This window comes from Hypomesus nipponensis, chromosome 13 (genome assembly GCF_054491055.1).
Source record: "Hypomesus nipponensis isolate SF chromosome 13, ASM5449105v1, whole genome shotgun sequence".
Taxonomy (NCBI): domain Eukaryota; kingdom Metazoa; phylum Chordata; class Actinopteri; order Osmeriformes; family Osmeridae; genus Hypomesus; species Hypomesus nipponensis.
Window position 1 is genome coordinate 16,635,731 of NC_140373.1, and position 17,256 is coordinate 16,652,986.

The 17,256-nt window shown below is 49.1% G+C and overlaps 1 protein-coding gene across 2 annotated transcripts in view; it reads left to right on the forward strand.

Annotated features, from left to right (window-relative positions):
- dock1 (dedicator of cytokinesis 1) overlaps positions 1–17,256 on the forward strand; it is a 202,626-nt gene that overhangs the window by 33,939 nt on the left and 151,431 nt on the right. Inside the window, exons 12-18 of one of the 2 annotated variants that reach the window (XM_084671137.1) lie at positions 1,615–1,754; positions 4,068–4,193; positions 4,348–4,472; positions 6,713–6,811; positions 7,261–7,333; positions 12,742–12,845; positions 15,716–15,899. In XM_084671137.1, coding sequence (XP_084527263.1) covers positions 1,615–1,754; positions 4,068–4,193; positions 4,348–4,472; positions 6,713–6,811; positions 7,261–7,333; positions 12,742–12,845; positions 15,716–15,899 — 851 coding nt within the window. The remainder of the gene's footprint in view (positions 1–1,614; positions 1,755–4,067; positions 4,194–4,347; positions 4,473–6,712; positions 6,812–7,260; positions 7,334–12,741; positions 12,846–15,715; positions 15,900–17,256) is intronic. The other variant, XM_084671138.1, reaches the window with a different exon arrangement.

A 17,256-nucleotide genomic window follows, 5' to 3' on the forward strand; every position in this document is an offset into this window, starting at 1 on the left:
CCTGTGGACTGTGTGTGTGTGTGTGTGTGTGTGTGTGTGTGTGGGAGGAGGAGGAGAAGGAGGGGGTGGGGGGTACTCCCACCAGCTCCCGCCCCCCTGGTCACAGCTGCTTCCTGCTGCTATTCAGCCACTGCTTCACTCAGTTAGTCTGGCTCTCCCTACTCACTAGATCTCTACGCTGTCACACAGGGCACACCAGCATTTTTAGTAGGTTCCGATGCTTAGTGGCTGGGCATGTTGGGTCTCTGTGTGACTGGACGGATGCTCAAAGCTTCAGTCCTTCCAGTCAAACAGAGGTCGGAGCGGTTTGAAAGGAACCTCGCTTCCCACTTTGGCTGGGCGTCAAGGGGGGCAGACATGGGTGCCTTCTTCTAAACTGATGATTTCTCTGTGTTTCTGTCATTTACCCATCTTGCCCAACTGTTGGCTAACAAATGGCTTTTGTCTCTGTCACGGTACTTTGCATCACTGTTTGGTGTTTTTTTTCCTCTTTCCCATCCTCTTTCCCCCATCCCTTCTTTCACGCCCGTCACCCCCTGTCCTGTCTCTCTGCCCTCTCCTCCTGTTCCTTCCCTTCCTCTCTTCCCTGTCCCGTCTCTCTGCCCTCTCCTCCTGTTCCTTCCCTTCCTCTCTTCCCTGTCCCGTCTCTCTGCCCTCTCCTCCTGTTCCTTCCCTTCCTCTCTTCCCTGTCCCGTCTCTCTGCCCTCTCCTCCTGTTCCTTCCCTTCCTCTCTTCCCTGTCCCGTCTCTCTGCCCTCTCCTCCTGTTCCTTCCCTTCAACTCTTCCCTGTCCCGTCTCTCTGCCCTCTCCTCCTGTTCCTTCCCTTCCTCTCTTCCCTGTCCCGTCTCTCTGCCCTCTCCTCCTGTTCCTTCCCTTCCTCTCTTCCCTGTCCCGTCTCTCTGCCCTCTCCTCCTGTTCCTTCCCTTCCTCTCTTCCCTGTCCCGTCTCTCTGCCCTCTCCTCCTGTTCCTTCCCTTCCTCTCTTCCCTGTCCCGTCTCTCTGCCCTCTCCTCCTGTTCCTTCCCTTCCTCTCTTCCCTGTCCCGTCTCTCTGCCCTCTCCTCCTGTTCCTTCCCTTCCTCTCTTCCCTGTCCCGTCTCTCTGCCCTCTCCTCCTGTTCCTTCCCTTCAACTCTTCCCTGTCCCGTCTCTCTGCCCTCTCCTCCTGTTCCTTCCCTTCCTCTCTTCCCTGTCCCGTCTCTCTGCCCTCTCCTCCTGTTCCTTCCCTTCCTCTCTTCCCTGTCCCGTCTCTCTGCCCTCTCCTCCTGTTCCTTCCCTTCCTCTCTTCCCTGTCCCGTCTCTCTGCCCTCTCCTCCTGTTCCTTCCCTTCCTCTCTTCCCTGTCCCGTCTCTCTGCCCTCTCCTCCTGTTCCTTCCCTTCCTCTCTTCCCTGTCCCGTCTCTCTGCCCTCTCCTCCTGTTCCTTCCCTTCCTCTCTTCCCTGTCCCGTCTCTCTGCCCTCTCCTCCTGTTCCTTCCCTTCCTCTCTTCCCTGTCCCGTCTCTCTGCCCTCTCCTCCTGTTCCTTCCCTTCCTCTCTTCCCTGTCCCATCTCTCTGCCCTCTCCTCCTGTTCCTTCCTCTCTTCCCTGTGGTGTTTGCCTGTCGTGTGCATACTCCAGGCTAGCGTTGGATGACGCCATCCGCCACAAGCAGCTGAACATCTCCCGTTTTTCACCCAGGGTGGCGGGGGAGAACGACTTCCTCCAGACCGTCATCAACAAAGTCATCGCCGCCAAAGAGGTCAATCACAAGGGCCAAGGTACTGTGACCTGGAGTAAACAAGGTTCCTCAATAGCATTGTGCATTTTACTGAGATGTGTTATTTCTCCTATTTAATGGGTACAGTCACACATAACAGTATTTAACACATATATGTTAATAGCACGTAAGCAACAGAATGTCTCCAAATGACACAACTATAACACAGTAAATACTATATATACAGTATATGTTATATAGCTATATACGGATATTCTATTATGTATATAATATACAATCCTAAAAGTATTTTGGGTCATATTCTACAATTGACTGCACATTCATGGTACATTTATCATTATTATAAAGACAGCATAGTAGTAACATTACAGCCCAATTAAATTGTACTGCTGCAGGGACTGTTGGAATGTTCTGGAAGAAACAGTATATGACCTCTGCTATTCAGCTGACTGTCAGCTGATGCTCACTGCAGACTGTTAGTCTAAAAATCCTGTTTCACACTTCTATTGAGAGCTGTTTAATTATTGAGAGTTGTCTCTTGTATCTAGGTCAATCTGTATTTTTGGTACTGAGGGGGAAAAGTTTTCACAAAATTATGACAGTTCAACGCCTGCCAACGATTTTGACTTATGCCTCTCTATATAGCAATCCTAGTAGCCACTGGGTTTTATCCTGTGAACCATGTCAGAAGGTCTGATAAGTTTCAGTTTCTATTTGAAACCTGTTTCTCATCATCTGGACATTCCCCGGTGGAACATGAGCTGCCACCCAAGATGAGGTCTGTAGGAACACCATGCCCCTCTGGGCGGTAGCGTCATGCTCCACCAGGAGGGTCAGGGTTAGCTGAGGAGCTAGCTGGATGAATGTCAGGTGCACTAAGCCTCTGACTAGGCCGGCAGGGGGGGGCTGGTGAGGCGGTGTGGGGAAGTTCCCGGGAGCAGCATGACGTGTGAGTAAGGCCTGAATATCAAAAGACTTTTTGAGCTGCGGTGCTGGCAAGGAATCTGTCAGTTCTGACAACACCGAGCATTTGTCGGAAAAGCACTTCCTCTCTATCATGCAGCATGCAGCGAACAGCTTTAATGGGCACTATGACCTGTGCGGTGGGGGATACATCATAGGCTTCTCTGTGTGTTTATGTGTGTGTGTGTGTGTACTGAATGAGCGTGGAGCTGCTATAACAGGTCCAGTTCAGCGGCTGACAGTCCACCAGGCAGTGTTTCTGCTCTCATTAAAGCAGAGCGCAACCAGGAGAAAACCATTCAGTTCAGCAGTGTTCCATTTCTAAGAACCCCCCCGCCCCCCCAAAAAATACCCATTAAATTCCCTTGCAGGTCCAGTCGTTTCAAAATGAGAGCCCTTTGTTGGAAAATGAGTCCGACCTAGAGAGCGACCGCCATCTCCGACTGTGGGTCTCCTGCCCAATTATTTAACTTACCCAACCTCCAATTAGCGCCCTGTTTGAATTATTTTAAAGTTATACCGGAAGCACGCCTACTATTTCTTAAAGGTCCCGTGACACTTCACTTTAAGAGGTTATTTAACATTAATGGCTGGGTTTCCCAGATTCGTTAAGAAGCTCTTAATGCTCAGAGCTTCCTAAGAATGTTCTAAGAGTGTTCTAGAACGTTCTTAGAACGCTCCTAACAAGCTCTGAGCGTTAAGAGCTTCTTAACGAATCTGGGAAACCCGGCCAATATGAGTTCCCCTAGCCTGCCTTTGTTCCCCCAGTGGCTAGAAATTTCGATACGTGTAAACCAAGCCCTGGGTATTTAAGATAATGTATTTATCAAGTTTCAATGAACACAATGAAATGGTTCATTGAAATTGTACAGTCAATGATTACATCCTCATAGAGCTCTAAACAGAGCTCACACCAATGCCATGTCGGGGATGAAAGAGCATTACCATAGTTACGTTTGATCAGGGGTGGATCAATGAGGTTGAGGCCGGTTCGCGCCAAAGGTCCATTTGAAGAATGTGAAGTCAAAGACACAGAAACGGCACGTCCTAAAGGAAAGCTCATTGTGGGACTGCTCGTAGTGGCTGTCATTCTGCACCAAGGCTGAATTTGGGGAAAGAGACTTCAGATCCAGTATTAGGGGACCACTAAGGCCTATATAAAAGCATCCAAAAACAGCATGTCATGGGATCTTGAAAAGGAAGCTGGCTTTGATGAGGAACTCCATGGGGCTTTGAGGTCTTCTTGCAGATCACTGTATTTTAGACTGGAGATTTGGAGTGAATTCTACTCTTTGGTAGAAGGGAGCTGGTTTTCAGGAATGATTCCATCTTCTGATGGAGGCGTTCTGCCGTTAGCTGTGTGATGTCACATCTCTGTGGTCTCTGCCAGGTCTGTGGGTGACGCTGAAGCGACTTCCTGGAGACATCCACCAGATCAGGAAGGACTTCCCTCACCTGGTCGACCGTTCCACCGCCGTGGCACGCAAGATGGGCTTCCCTGAGATCATCATGCCAGGTAAGGAGGACTGCCTCAGGAACCCCCCCGATGTCCTCAGGGACCATTTTGACCCCCCCACACACACACACACACACACACACACCTGTTTCGAATGCACACATTTCTTCTTTCGTCTTCTTTTGAAAGTTTTTGTTTCCGCATCTCTTCCAAGGTGATGTGCGCAATGACATCTATGTGACCCTGGTCCAGGGCGAGTTTGACAAGGGCAGCAAGACCACCCCCAAGAATGTGGAGGTCACCATGTCCGTGTATGACGAAGATGGCAAGAAACTGGAGGTAGGAGTTTTGATGATTCTTTAAACAATAGTCGTGTCGTGTGTCAACCTGCCACCCCCACCCCCACACACACACACACACACACACACACTAACAACAACAAAAAACACCACCAGTCAAACTATATGCTCAACGCTCCTGTCTTCAAAGTGTGGAAAATCACCTTTCAGTTGGAAAGCCAGTGATTTGCGGCACTAGCTGCAGTCTTGTTAAGTCAGCACCGCACTTAGGCCATCAAACTGACACAAACAGAGTCAGAAAAGATGAGGCAGGCTGTTTGGCACTTCAGCCTGTCACAGCCAAGAGGCTGAACATCCGGTGCCTGTTGTTTGATTGACCAGACCAATGTTAGGACTTTGATTGTCAAGGGAAAAATGAACTCTTTTGGTCCCAGAAGTTGATGGTCTGGAAATAAGTTGATGGTCTGGGAAGGAAGAAGTTGCTGGACCTGTAAAAAAAAACGGGAAAAAAAAAAAACCTTCACCCAGTGAAGTCCATAGCCCATCTTATTTTCTAACAGTGTTGGTTTGAATCAGTGTCTCCTTTTCTCTCTTTCTCCATCTATCTTTCTCTTCACATGTCTCTCTCTCTGTCATCCCCTACATGTTCTCTCAGTTCAGTACCCCAGCCTAATGGGGACCTTCCCCCCTGTGTGAGGTGCAGATTACCTCATCCGTCTCAGCTGCCTCAATTATGCAGTTAGTTCCAGATTGGAAAAGCAGCGCTAGTTAATGAGTCCCAGCCACCCCTCCTCCCCAGGGTGCGAGTGGGAATGCGGGAGCGAGTCCCTTGTTTATGAGAAGAGCTGTACTGCAGGCCCCTGGTGATGGGCTCTACTACTTGGAGCTCCCTCTCCAAGCTAAACGGGCCACTTACCGCTATGACAGACTTCCTGCTGTAGAGATGAGTAGATAAACCACACTTTCATTTTTTGCCCCCACTCTGAAAAACAAAGCTCCTTGGAGGCTTTGCAAATCCATGCACCCACCCCCCCCTCCCGTGTTTCGTATTCAGTGCTGCTGCCCGTAATGGGAGTCTTTGACGTTGTTCTACACGGATTAACAAACATGAATCAGGCTCGCTGGTGTCTCGTCTGCACTGTCCTTGGCCGGGAGGGATCACACGTTTTCATAGACACTTCTGCCCCAAGTTGCCAACTCCCCAGGGACATGACAGAATCCGCTCTGGGTGAATGCAGTCTCTGAGCGAGTGGTTATTGGCTGCCAGAGAACTGCATCTGAGATGAGGGCCATGTCATTTCCTGTGATTATGCTTGAGCAGGCAGGATCGGAGTCTGACTTTTGTTAAGAGACGCAACCACACACACATACTCACACACTTACCTGTGACAATCATACCAACTGTCTAAAGAGGCCTTTTTTTTTTTTTTTGACAAGGAGCAATCAAACACAAGCACTCACTGGCACCTTTGCCCTCAGACAGAGATGGACAGAGATGGACATGCAAGACTAGACAAGCTCTGGGGTATAGCTCAGAACCCCCCCCCCCCAGCAGCAGTGACCACCTGCCCCCCAGCTCTGCTCTCTGCGGCAGGTGAAGTGTCAGCCTGTCCTCATAATCGCTGCACGTTAACATGCCATTAGCCCTCAATGTGTCATTGGCGTGCGCCGGCCATAACTGTTGGAGGACAGGAAGATGGAGAGGGAGAGAGGCAGAAAGAGAGCGATGTGGAAAAGAGAGTCAGAGAGAGAGAGAGAACCAGAGAAAGAGAGAGGTGAGATGTGTGTGTGTGTCTCCCTGTCTGAATGATAATACATGCATGCCACATGCGATGAGTGAGTGTTCGCCACAGTCAGCACTGCAGCAGGTGACCCCTCCCTCTTCAGTATTAAGTTTCTCCTGTATGTTTTCCTTTGGTGCCGGCTGTCAGGGGCTGTTAGTTATCTAGCTACACACTGTAGGACGGTGGGCAGTCTGCCCTTCGCGTGTAACGCCACGGCCACACGTGTTTTTCAGTGTTACATTTTTTCGTCCACTGAAGCTTTCCCTTTCCACGAAGGAATAAGTGGCAGGCTATTTGCTGCCTGCTGTGAAAGCGTCCAGTGTTTGGACAGATCGGTGGCTCTGAGCCGTTACGTCTCAAAACACACTTCACTTCCCGAGCCGCAGATGACACACCACACACACCTCCAACACTCAGCAGAGTGTTGCACCGTTCATGAAAGGTTCATGTCAAAGGCCTCAGGTGACGCATGTCTCTCTCGTCTCCCCGCCTGTAGAACGTGATCTTCCCTGGTGCTGGGGACGACGGGATCATGGAGTACAAGTCTGTCATCTACTACCAGGTGAAGCAGCCGCGCTGGTTTGAAACCATCAAGGTGAGCCTCTCCAGGATCTCCTAGCTCTGGTCTGCACACGCTCCAGGAATCTGTTTCCACACCTATTTACCATACATGGAATGAAAGCCAAATCCTCCAAGAGTTAAAGTTAAATATTTATAGGTTTACTGGGCGAAGAAATCATTGAGTTCAGAAACATTCATCGTTGTCCAAGGATGAATATTTCTCAGTAAAGGACATATTGCAGATTAGAAGTGTAATGAGAAGCATTACAATATAATGAGGGCATTTGGATATTTCCAATTCATACGCATGAAGGTCAGAAGGAGCGCATCCCATTTCTCATGTCAGGACAGGAATATTTCTCCTGGTTTTGAGGGACCTGTTCCATCATGGTGTATGTATGTATGTATGTATGTGGGTGATCAGGTGTGTGTTACCAAGCTATATGGTTTCATTGATATGCTTCTCACCCCCTCCTGCACAAGGTTGCCATCCCCATAGAAGATGTGAACCGAAGTCACCTGCGATTCACCTTCCGACACCGGTCATCTCAAGACTGTGAGTACTGACTGAATAAATGAATTAACACATTTGGCGTTCAAATCACCTTTTAAATAATTTATACAGCGTCTCCAACAATGGTTGGGACAACAATTTATTTTCCTTTTTGATTTTCCTATCAACAGCTTTAGATTAGTCATTCACCATTGGTTAAAGTGCACATTCTCAAATTTTATAAGTGCTTTTTTTATACATTTTGTTTTCAACATTTAGACTTACATCACCTTTTATACAAAGTCCTCCCATTTCAGGTTAAAGACTGCACAACACAGTTTTTCCACAGATTCCAAATTAATGCATGTTCTCGCAGTGAACCAGAAAAGTTTTGTTTCAATAATTAGTCTCTCACACCGAGTGACCTCGTGTGTCCTTTAATTAAACTCCTCCACCCAGGCTATGCAGCATCTTGTCTTCTGGTCTTGGGATGTCAGACAAGTCGCCGTAATTCATTTGTTTATGTTGCGGCAGCTGTCAAGGCATCTTGAGGAGTTCAACTTTGTCTCTCAGTTTTAGTTGTGGTTTGAAATGTTTAAAAGCTCCCAGGAGCCGGAAGTCAACATATTCAAAAATCCTCTCCACCTCACCACAAACAACACTGCACCTCCAGCCAAACTCATCCTCCCTCCAAACTCCACGTCCCTCTGTAGAGCCATAGCCCTCCTCTCTGCCTGGTGATGGCCAGACCAGGGAGCCCTGAGCTGGGTCTTAATCCCCGTGGAGTGGCTCCTCTGTCACGGTTCACCTTGCGCTGCCAGCTCTCCTCCTAATATCACTGGATTCATCCTCAAGCCCATAACCAAGCTCCTATCACAGCCTAATGGCCCTCCAACCATGGGCGTAGGTTTAGGGGGGAACGCTAGCTACTAGACCAATATTTTAAGATGACAAAATTGTCCCCACCAATATTTTTGCGAACTCCTTTGTGCTGCAATTTGGTTCGAATCCCCCAAAATTTTGCACAATATATTTGCTAAACTCATTCGTCGGCCAGAAAATTGAAAAATAAATGTCCAAGTTAACCAATGCGCCCTCGAGCCTGCAAGACAACATGATGTCATTTAATTGGCTGAAGTGGCAGTCAGAAACACTTTGTGAATCTTGACTTGCAGAGAGAGCTGTCAGTAGACTGACACTGTAAACTACTATATATGCCAGGAAATAATAAAGCCTCATATTAGTATTTTGTTTGGTCTCAGCATTGATATTTTGACCCTTTTGTGCTTTATAGATAGGAAAATGTCACCCAAAAAGAGGAGATGTATCAGAAGTGTTTTCACCACCCAGAGAGTTAGCTAGCAAGGTTGTTGTTAGTTAGTTAGTTAGGAAAATCACACACACAGTGCAAACCTGATAGCCTTACATCACCACCCATTCTACAATGTAAACATGTTTAGAAAGTTGTTGGTGTAGTAGAGCATGTAACTTTTGCTTGTATTATCTACCCCTAGCTTCTGCAATCTTTTGACCAGTGTGTTCGCAGCAGCTGGTCTTGTTGAAGCCAGAAGGATAAAGCTAACCTACCCACATAATGGGACCGTGCTAGTTTAGCCTAGTACCAGCAGGCTAGCAAATCAAAAGTGATATTAACTGTTAATAAGTAGGCTTATATGATCCCTTGGATAGTAATATGGCTATCCCTGTAATCTTGACCAATGTCAGCAGACAACTAAGCATGGTTAGTGTCTGTATTAAATGGATGAATTACTGTGCAGGAAAACCAGCACTCTAAAGCTACAGATGTAGAGCAGGTTGGTGATGACAGCATCAGGGGTTCAGGTGGAAAGTTGAATTGTCCATTTTGGTAAAGATTGCATTAAATTGCAGTTTTTTTCCACACTTATACTTGTAGGTAGTAAAAAAGTGCTATAAATTGGGATGCCCAAATATAATTAATTATGTAATTGCTCAGAAGTCCAGTACAGATGATGTAAGCCTAGTACAGCTCCATTAAACCTGAACCAATTACCTACATATAATGTTTTTTTGGGGAGGGGGGGGTGCCGGACAGTGTCCCTACCAAAGCCGAGACCAAACCTACGCCCTTGCCTCCAACATCCCTCTCCCTCCCCATCGCTCCCTCTCCCTCCACATCTCTCCCTCTCCCTCCACATCTCTCCCTCTCCCTCCCCATCGCTCCCTCTCCCTCCCCATCGCTCCCTCTCCCTCCACATCTCTCCCTCCCCATCTCTCCCTCTCCCTCCACATCTCTCCCTCCCCATCTTTCCCTCCACATCGCTCCCTCTCCCTCCACATTGCTCCCTCTCCCTCCACATCTCTCCCTCCACATCTCTCCCTCCACATCTCTCCCTCCACATCTCTCCCTCCCCATCTCTCCCTCCACATCTCTCCCTCTCCTTCCCCATCTCTCCCTCCACATCTCTCCCTCTCCCTCCACATCTCTCCCTCCACATCTCTCCCTCTCCCTCCACATCGCTCCCTCTCCCTCCCCATCGCTCCCTCTCCCTCCCCATCTCTCCCTCTCCCTCCACATCTCTCCCTCCCCATCTCTCCCTCTCCCTCCACATCTCTCCCTCCCCATCTCTCCCTCCCCATCTCTCCCTCCACATCTCTCCCTCTCCCTCCCCATCTCTCCCTCCCCATCTCTCCCTCTCCCTCCACATCTCTCCCTCCACATCTCTCCCTCTCCCTCCACATCGCTCCCTCTCCCTCCCCATCTCTCCCTCCACATCTCTCCCTCCACATCGCTCCCTCTCCCTCCACATCTCTCCCTCCCCATCTCTCCCTCTCCCTCCACATCTCTCCCTCTCCCTCCACATCGCTCCCTCTCCCTCCCCATCGCTCCCTCTCCCTCCCCATCTCTCCCTCTCCCTCCCCATCTCTCCCTCCACATTGCTCCCTCTCCCTCCACATCTCTCCCTCTCCCTCCCCATCGTTCCCTCCACATCTCTCCCTCTCCCTCCACATCGCTCCCTCTCCCTCCACATCGCTCCCTGGGAGCCCTGAACAGGTCCCACTAGGAGCAGTGTGCAAGGACGTCAACTCATCTGACGGTTGTGGAAAACGTCCTGAGGTGAACCCGGGACCCAGGCTGGCCACTCGGCTACTAGACAGGCATCATTCATATTTTATTTCTGTCTCCAACTACAAAGTTCCGTGCTGACTGTGCTCTTAAAACATGCTGGATTTGCTTTGCAAGGGTTTAGACAGCATTGCCCTGGTTTTTACCAGGGAAGTACTTAACCTTCAGATGTATGAGTGGGTTTCAGACAGGTGTCCCTGCCTCTGACTCAGCCTCTCTTCTCTTGCTTCCGCGTCATCCTCTCCCTCTTCCCCTGCTTCTCTTTCCCCACTTCCCCCTCTACCCCTGCCTCTAGCTCTCTCTCTCCTCCTGCCCTCTACCCCAGCCTCTCTTTCTCCCTCCCTTCCTCCCCCTAGACCCCAATCTCTCTCTCTCTCCCCACCTCCTTTTAGACCCCAATCTCTCTCTCTCTACCCCAGCCTCTCTCTCACTCCCCTCCTCCCCCCTACCCTAGCCTCCCTCTCTCCCTCTCAGCTTGCCCCACCTCCGTTTACTGTGCTCCCAGCCACTGCCGAACTTTGCAGCGATGGCAGATGGCGAGACAGTGCTGACAGTGAAGACCTGGGCCCTGACAGGCTACTGCAACCCAGCGTCCTGCTCTGGTCATCAACCAGGAGACAGCTCTACAGCAGCTCACTCTGACTGCTACTGTCTGCTCCCATCACACTCGTGCCTGCTTATTACCAGAGAGAGCGTCCCAGTCATGCTGGACATGGTACATGTCCTGTCATGTTAGAGAGTGTGTGTACGTGTAGGCGGGTGGGAGGTTGACATGCGCTGTAGTCCGGGAGAGCAACAACAAACATGAAAGCGACAATCTTCCCCAGAGTTCAAGGTTCACATCAGGTCAGTGAGCAGCTGTGTTGGACAGGACAAAAGGAATGCATTCCAATTCCCAAGGCTGTTCCTGTCTTCTCCAGTTGCTCTGGGTTGTTGTTTACCTGCCCTGCCCCCATACACACTCGCTCACACACGCACTTACACACACACACATGCCCCCCCCCCCTCCCCCATAATTCAGCACCAGAACTGCGGGCAGGAAACCAATGAGAGGATTTATGCAGATCAAACGCGCCACACGCTCCGATGAATCACATCCTGCCGCACCTTAAATCCGAGCTTGTTTGATCCGCCGCCGTGATGAATGCATTGTCGTCCCGTCACCCAACCGCAAACAAACGTAACTCTCAGGACCTGTTTTCCTGCCCCCCGCAGTCTACCCCTGCTGTTTGCGACCAGTAGGAGCAGTTTCTTTGAGGTTTGGACCCACCAATCACAGAGGGGCTGAGGTGTCCCCTAAACGGTCATGTGTGCTAATTGGATGTGTTTCCCATTCAGGGAAATAGGATGTATTTCCCATTCAGTTACTACTGTAACTGAATGGGAAACCGAAGTTTTCCCAAACTTACGATCTTAACCAGGCCGGCCTCTTGTGGGTCGCCATCACTCGCCATACTCTTCCTTAGTGCTGCTAGCTATCTCTGACTCACGGCGGCACCAATCAGCAGTGGCGGTTCTAGACAAATTTTACTGGGGAGGCCAAGGGGGGGCCAGTGTTTAATCAGAGGGGCACATAAAAAAACGGAAACAAATTATATTCAAACATTAAAGGCTTTAATTTTGCTTTGCTTTAAAATCATACAAATGTCTCTGGCTCTCCCTCTACCAGCTCCTCAGCTCTCTCAATACCTTGATATGTTTCTCTAACTTTTTATTTACTGGGGCAAAAAAGGCTGCAATGTCTCTTCCTCGTTTCATAATGACTACAAAAATTACGCAATTTTGATGTGCGCACTCACAGTAAGCCCTAGAAGGGCAATCTGACGGGTAGGATGAAATGTCAGGAGACTAGACTCCAGACTCAAGCAGCTCCCGCTGAGGTCACGGTGAGCTCCCAGGGATCCATGCTCTCTCTACCAGGGATTATGGGGCTGTTGTTGGGCTGTTTGTTACTGAGTAGTCCTGGTTTAGCAGGGTGAGGGCTGTCTGACAGCTGAGCCTAGCCCAAGCCTTGTCCCTCTGTAGACACACACACACACCACACACACACACACACACACACACACACACACACACCACACACACACACACACCACACATGTACCATACACACACCACACACACACACACACACATTTTCCCCAGGACTTATTCTCCATTCTCATTCACGAAAATCCCCACATGTGGGCAAGGACATGGTAATGACTAGTGATGGCCGCCTCCTCCTCCTGACTCACCCTCTCCTCCCTCTCTCCCTCTCCTCCTCCCTCTCTCCCTCTCCTCCTCCCTCTCTCCCTCTCCTCCTCCCTCTCTCCCTCTCCTCCTCCTGATTCGCCCTCTCCTCCTCCCTCTCTTCCCCCCACAGCAAAAGACAAATCAGAGAAAATATTCGCCTTGTCGTTTGTCAAGCTGATGAGGTACGACGGCACGACACTGAGAGACGGCGAGCACGATCTCATCGTGTACAAGGTACTCCCCCTGGGGCCCTGCACCAGCCTCCACACACGCACGCACGAGCGCATACACAGGCACACACACACAGACACGCATGTACGCGTACACACACGCATGAGCGCATACACAGGCACACAGACACGCACACAAAGACACGCAGACGCATAAACACACAGTATGGGCCGTTATCTGTGCCGGCACAACTGCACACGGTGCATCCACAGCATAGCTTCTACGGGTGAAGTATGTGTACTTTGGCAAGTTGTAGCAAACGCCACATGAACACTACACCTTACAGTTTGATAGAAAACATGGTGTGCGTATAGACAGGCGTTATTAGTGCTGCGCATAGCTGACATGCCAGCACAGCACAGCAACCCCTGCAAACATCTGCATGCCTAGACGCATTAGCTCTTTAGGCTACATCAAGGATCGCTGGTCCGAAATTGGTTTTGTGGCATTAACGTATTTTTCGGTCTATAAGTTGCTCCGGAGTATAAGTCGCATCAGTCAAAAAATGCATCATGAAGTGGAAAAAAACATATATAAGTTGCACTGGACTATAAGTGACATTTATTTAGACATTTATTTCACAAAATCCAAGACCCAGAACAGACATTTCCTCTGGAAAGGCAAGTTATTCAACTACACAATAGCACACAGAACAACAGGCTGAATAGGTGTCCGGTATGTTAACGTAACACATTAACAGTTATTCAGCTATACAAAAGCATAATGAACATACCTGGAGGCTAAATTAACATAACAAGCTAATGAGTTCAACAAGCCAGTTACCGGTAAGCTATTTCACCAAGCTCCCGATCTCACTCCACATCACTAAATCCGTTGAACTCGTTGGTTCCTGTTGGTCAGTATGAATTAATATTTAAAAACGTTAAATTATATATATTTTGGTATATAAGTCGCACTTGATTATAAGTCACAGGACCAGCCAAAATATGAAAAAAGTGTGACTTATAGTCCGGGAAATAAAGTACATGTTTCCAGTTGCTAAAATGAACAGCCAAACAAGCTATGGTTGGACTCTCATCCACCATGTTATAATTGTCTTGCATCTTTAGTTGTGGCAAATTGCGGGTAACCTGCCTATATAAGTTTGGTTATTATGTTGTAAGATGTGGGTCTGCGCAGTGTTCTTTAGTTGGCAGTAGCCTAACACCAGACAAGGAAAGCGACCGAGGACAACTCACCTTCTTTTCATTTATTCTTTCAACTGTATGTAACTGAAAGCACTTCAGCACTATTGAAATATCTACCTGTTAACATCTTGGTTAAGATATAAAGATGTATTTTCAGTAGTATGGTGACAGATTCTATGGCATGTAGTAGGTCTTTAGGGACTGTGAGGTTGAGTCCCGGCTGAGGTGGCTTTTGTTAAATTGCATTTCATTGTCTCATTAATTGAATGACAATAAAGTAATATGATACACAATATTCAAAGGAAATAATCACAGACTAACAACACAAACATGTTTGACAGATTAACCCAGGGCCAGTTCATTTTTCGACAACAAGCAGAGAAAACTGGCTCAACGCTTCTAGCATCGTGGCACAGAACGAGTTTTGAAACAGCAATCCCTCATTGTAGGCTAGCCTAAAGACTAGGTGCGAAGGTGTGTGCAGGTGTTGCTCTGCTCCACCTGCACATAGTATGCAAAGCACAAATAACACCTGGCTGAACGCATGCCTCCATATCTATCAAACAGTTAGACACGGCTCATGTGGAGTAGGTGTCGCACATACCCACTGTGCATGCGTCTTCTAAATACGTGTGCACATCGCCAGTGCCTGTGTGTCCATTGTAAGGCTACGTCAAGTTCTCGCGTGCGTTCAGCGGTTTCATATCATGGCGCAGGCGTGTGCAGGCGCTAGTTAGCCCCTTCGCATATTAACATGTGGCACGGAACACTCCCCATGACGCGCACACACACACACGGCATACACACAGAGATATACACACACACACACACACATAAACACACACACACAAACCCCATGTTGATCTGCTACTGACTGGAACAGTACCACACTCTTCTGAGGTAACCACAGTGAAGATGAGGCGCCCCGCCCCCCAGGGTTAGTAAGAGTCATCCCTCCTCCTATATACCCCCTGTGTCAGCCCCATCCCTCCTCCTATATACCCCCTGTGTCAGCCCCATCTCTCCTCCTATATACCCCCTGTGTCAGCCCCATCCCTCCTCCTATATACCCCCTGTGTCAGCCCCATCCCTCCTCCTATATACCCCCTGTGTCAGCCCCATCCCTCCTCCTATATACCCCCTGTGTCAGCCCCATCCCTCCTCCTATATACCCCCTGTGTCAGCCCCATCCCTCCTCCTATATACCCCCTGTGTCAGCCCCATCCCTCCTCCTATATACCCTGTGTTATTCTTGGCTCAACCCCCACGTCGAAATCTAATTACTTTCCAATTAAGGCTCCCATATAACGACTCGTCCCCCGTCACCGCTCCTATTGATGTTAATTAAAAAAGTTGATGTGAGAAAACTCTTCCAATTATCAGTTTAGCTCTCACTGTCTCCATTCTGGTCTGTCTCACTCTCTCTCCCGGTCTCTCACTCTTTCTCCCCTGGTCCGTCTTTCTCACTCGCTTTCCCAATCTCTCTCCTCTGGTCTTTCTCATTCTCTCTCCCAGGTCTCACTCTCTCCCTGTCTCTCAATCCATCTCCTCGTCTCTCTCACTCTCTCCCGGTCTCTCTCTGTCTGGCGTTATCAGTCAGGGGGTAGTTAAGGATTAGGAGATTGTCCCTGTATCATGATGAAGGGCAGCATCATGAATAGTAGCCTCCCAAGGCTCGACACCATGTTGACTCGTCTGTGTGTGTGTGTGTCCCGACATGACCAGGCCGAGGCGAAGAAGCTGGAGGACTCGTCCCTGTACCTCAGCCTGCCGGCCACCAGGCTGGAGATGGAGGAGAAGGGCCACATGGCCACTGGCAAGAACACCCAGGTGCTGGGGAACTGCACCATCAGCAAGGACTCCTTCCAGATCTCCACGCTGGTCTGTTCCACCAAGCTCACCCAGAACGGTAGATATCCACTTAATCGCCTTCACATCCCTTCTCTCCTGCTCGCTCTCCTTTTCTTTTTTTTTTCTGTTTTCTGTTTATCGCTGTTTCTTTTTCTCTCTCTCCCAATCTGTCATCCCCCTCCTCCCCAACCCTCCATAAATAGTTATTGTTTTACTCTCCCACTATCGACCCCCCCCCTCCCCATCCTTAAGGACATGTTGTGAATGTGGAGTGGATTGTTTCTATTCAAAGTGCCGCAAATATGATATGAAACAGTCCAGTAAATATAGAGAAGAACAAGAAAGCCCGCTTGGGGTGTCGACCATTGTAGTGAACGATCAATATTGTGTAAGTACAGCACATTATAGTCTGGTCACATACAGAGCTGTATGCAGCACTAGAACTCTCTAGCAAAGGTAAAGCTGTCTTCCCTTACACAGACACACACACACACACTCCACACACACACACACACACAACCACACCACCTCAAGACTTATCACAGAAGTTTCTCCTGACTTCTTACTTCTTTACTTTGTTCCGGCCAGGTGCAGAAAGCTTTCCGAATGACCAACCACAAAGGCATTTTTTAGTTTTTACTTTACTTTCAATCTGCTGTTATGTTATGAAGCGGTTGAAAGCTTCAAGCTTTTTTGTTTCCCTACAACCTCCCTCCACCCCTGCCCCCTCCACCCTCGCCACCTCCAGCCGTAAATAACCCAGGTGATCCTGCAGAGCGCTGAAGGCCTGTGGTGTATTAAATCAGCTCTTCCCATGCGCACTGTCCTCTTATTAGAAAAGGCAGAGGGTTCACATTTCACCCCCGCGCCACAGTGTCCATCTGCACCCCATCGATTATGTTCTTCCCAAGCAGGCGCACACAAGCACGCTCACACACACACGCGTTCACACACACACACGCTCACTCACACACACGCTCACACACACACACGCTCACTCACACACGCGCTCACACACATACACGCTCACTCACACACGCGCTCACACACAAGCACGCTCACTCACACACGCGCTCACACACATACACGCTCACTCACACACCCAGTCATTTGCACATGCGTGCGCACACACACTCGTCACTGTAGGAGCGGGATGTAAGATATGGCAGCAGCCCCTCCCTGAGGAGGGGGCTTGGAGCCTGAGGAGGAAGGGAAATGCCAGCTCCCTACCTAACTCCCAACTGATTTATAGGCCCTTAACTGCCAGTGATTGGGCTAATATGACGGTTTTATAGCCCTACAGAACACAGCAACAATTTAGTCAGGCTTTTAATGTAGACTGTGAGACTCTGATTGTCTCTGTGAAAAAGGAGTTTGCTCGCGTGTTTGTTATTCCACCTCTGGTCTCAATAAGG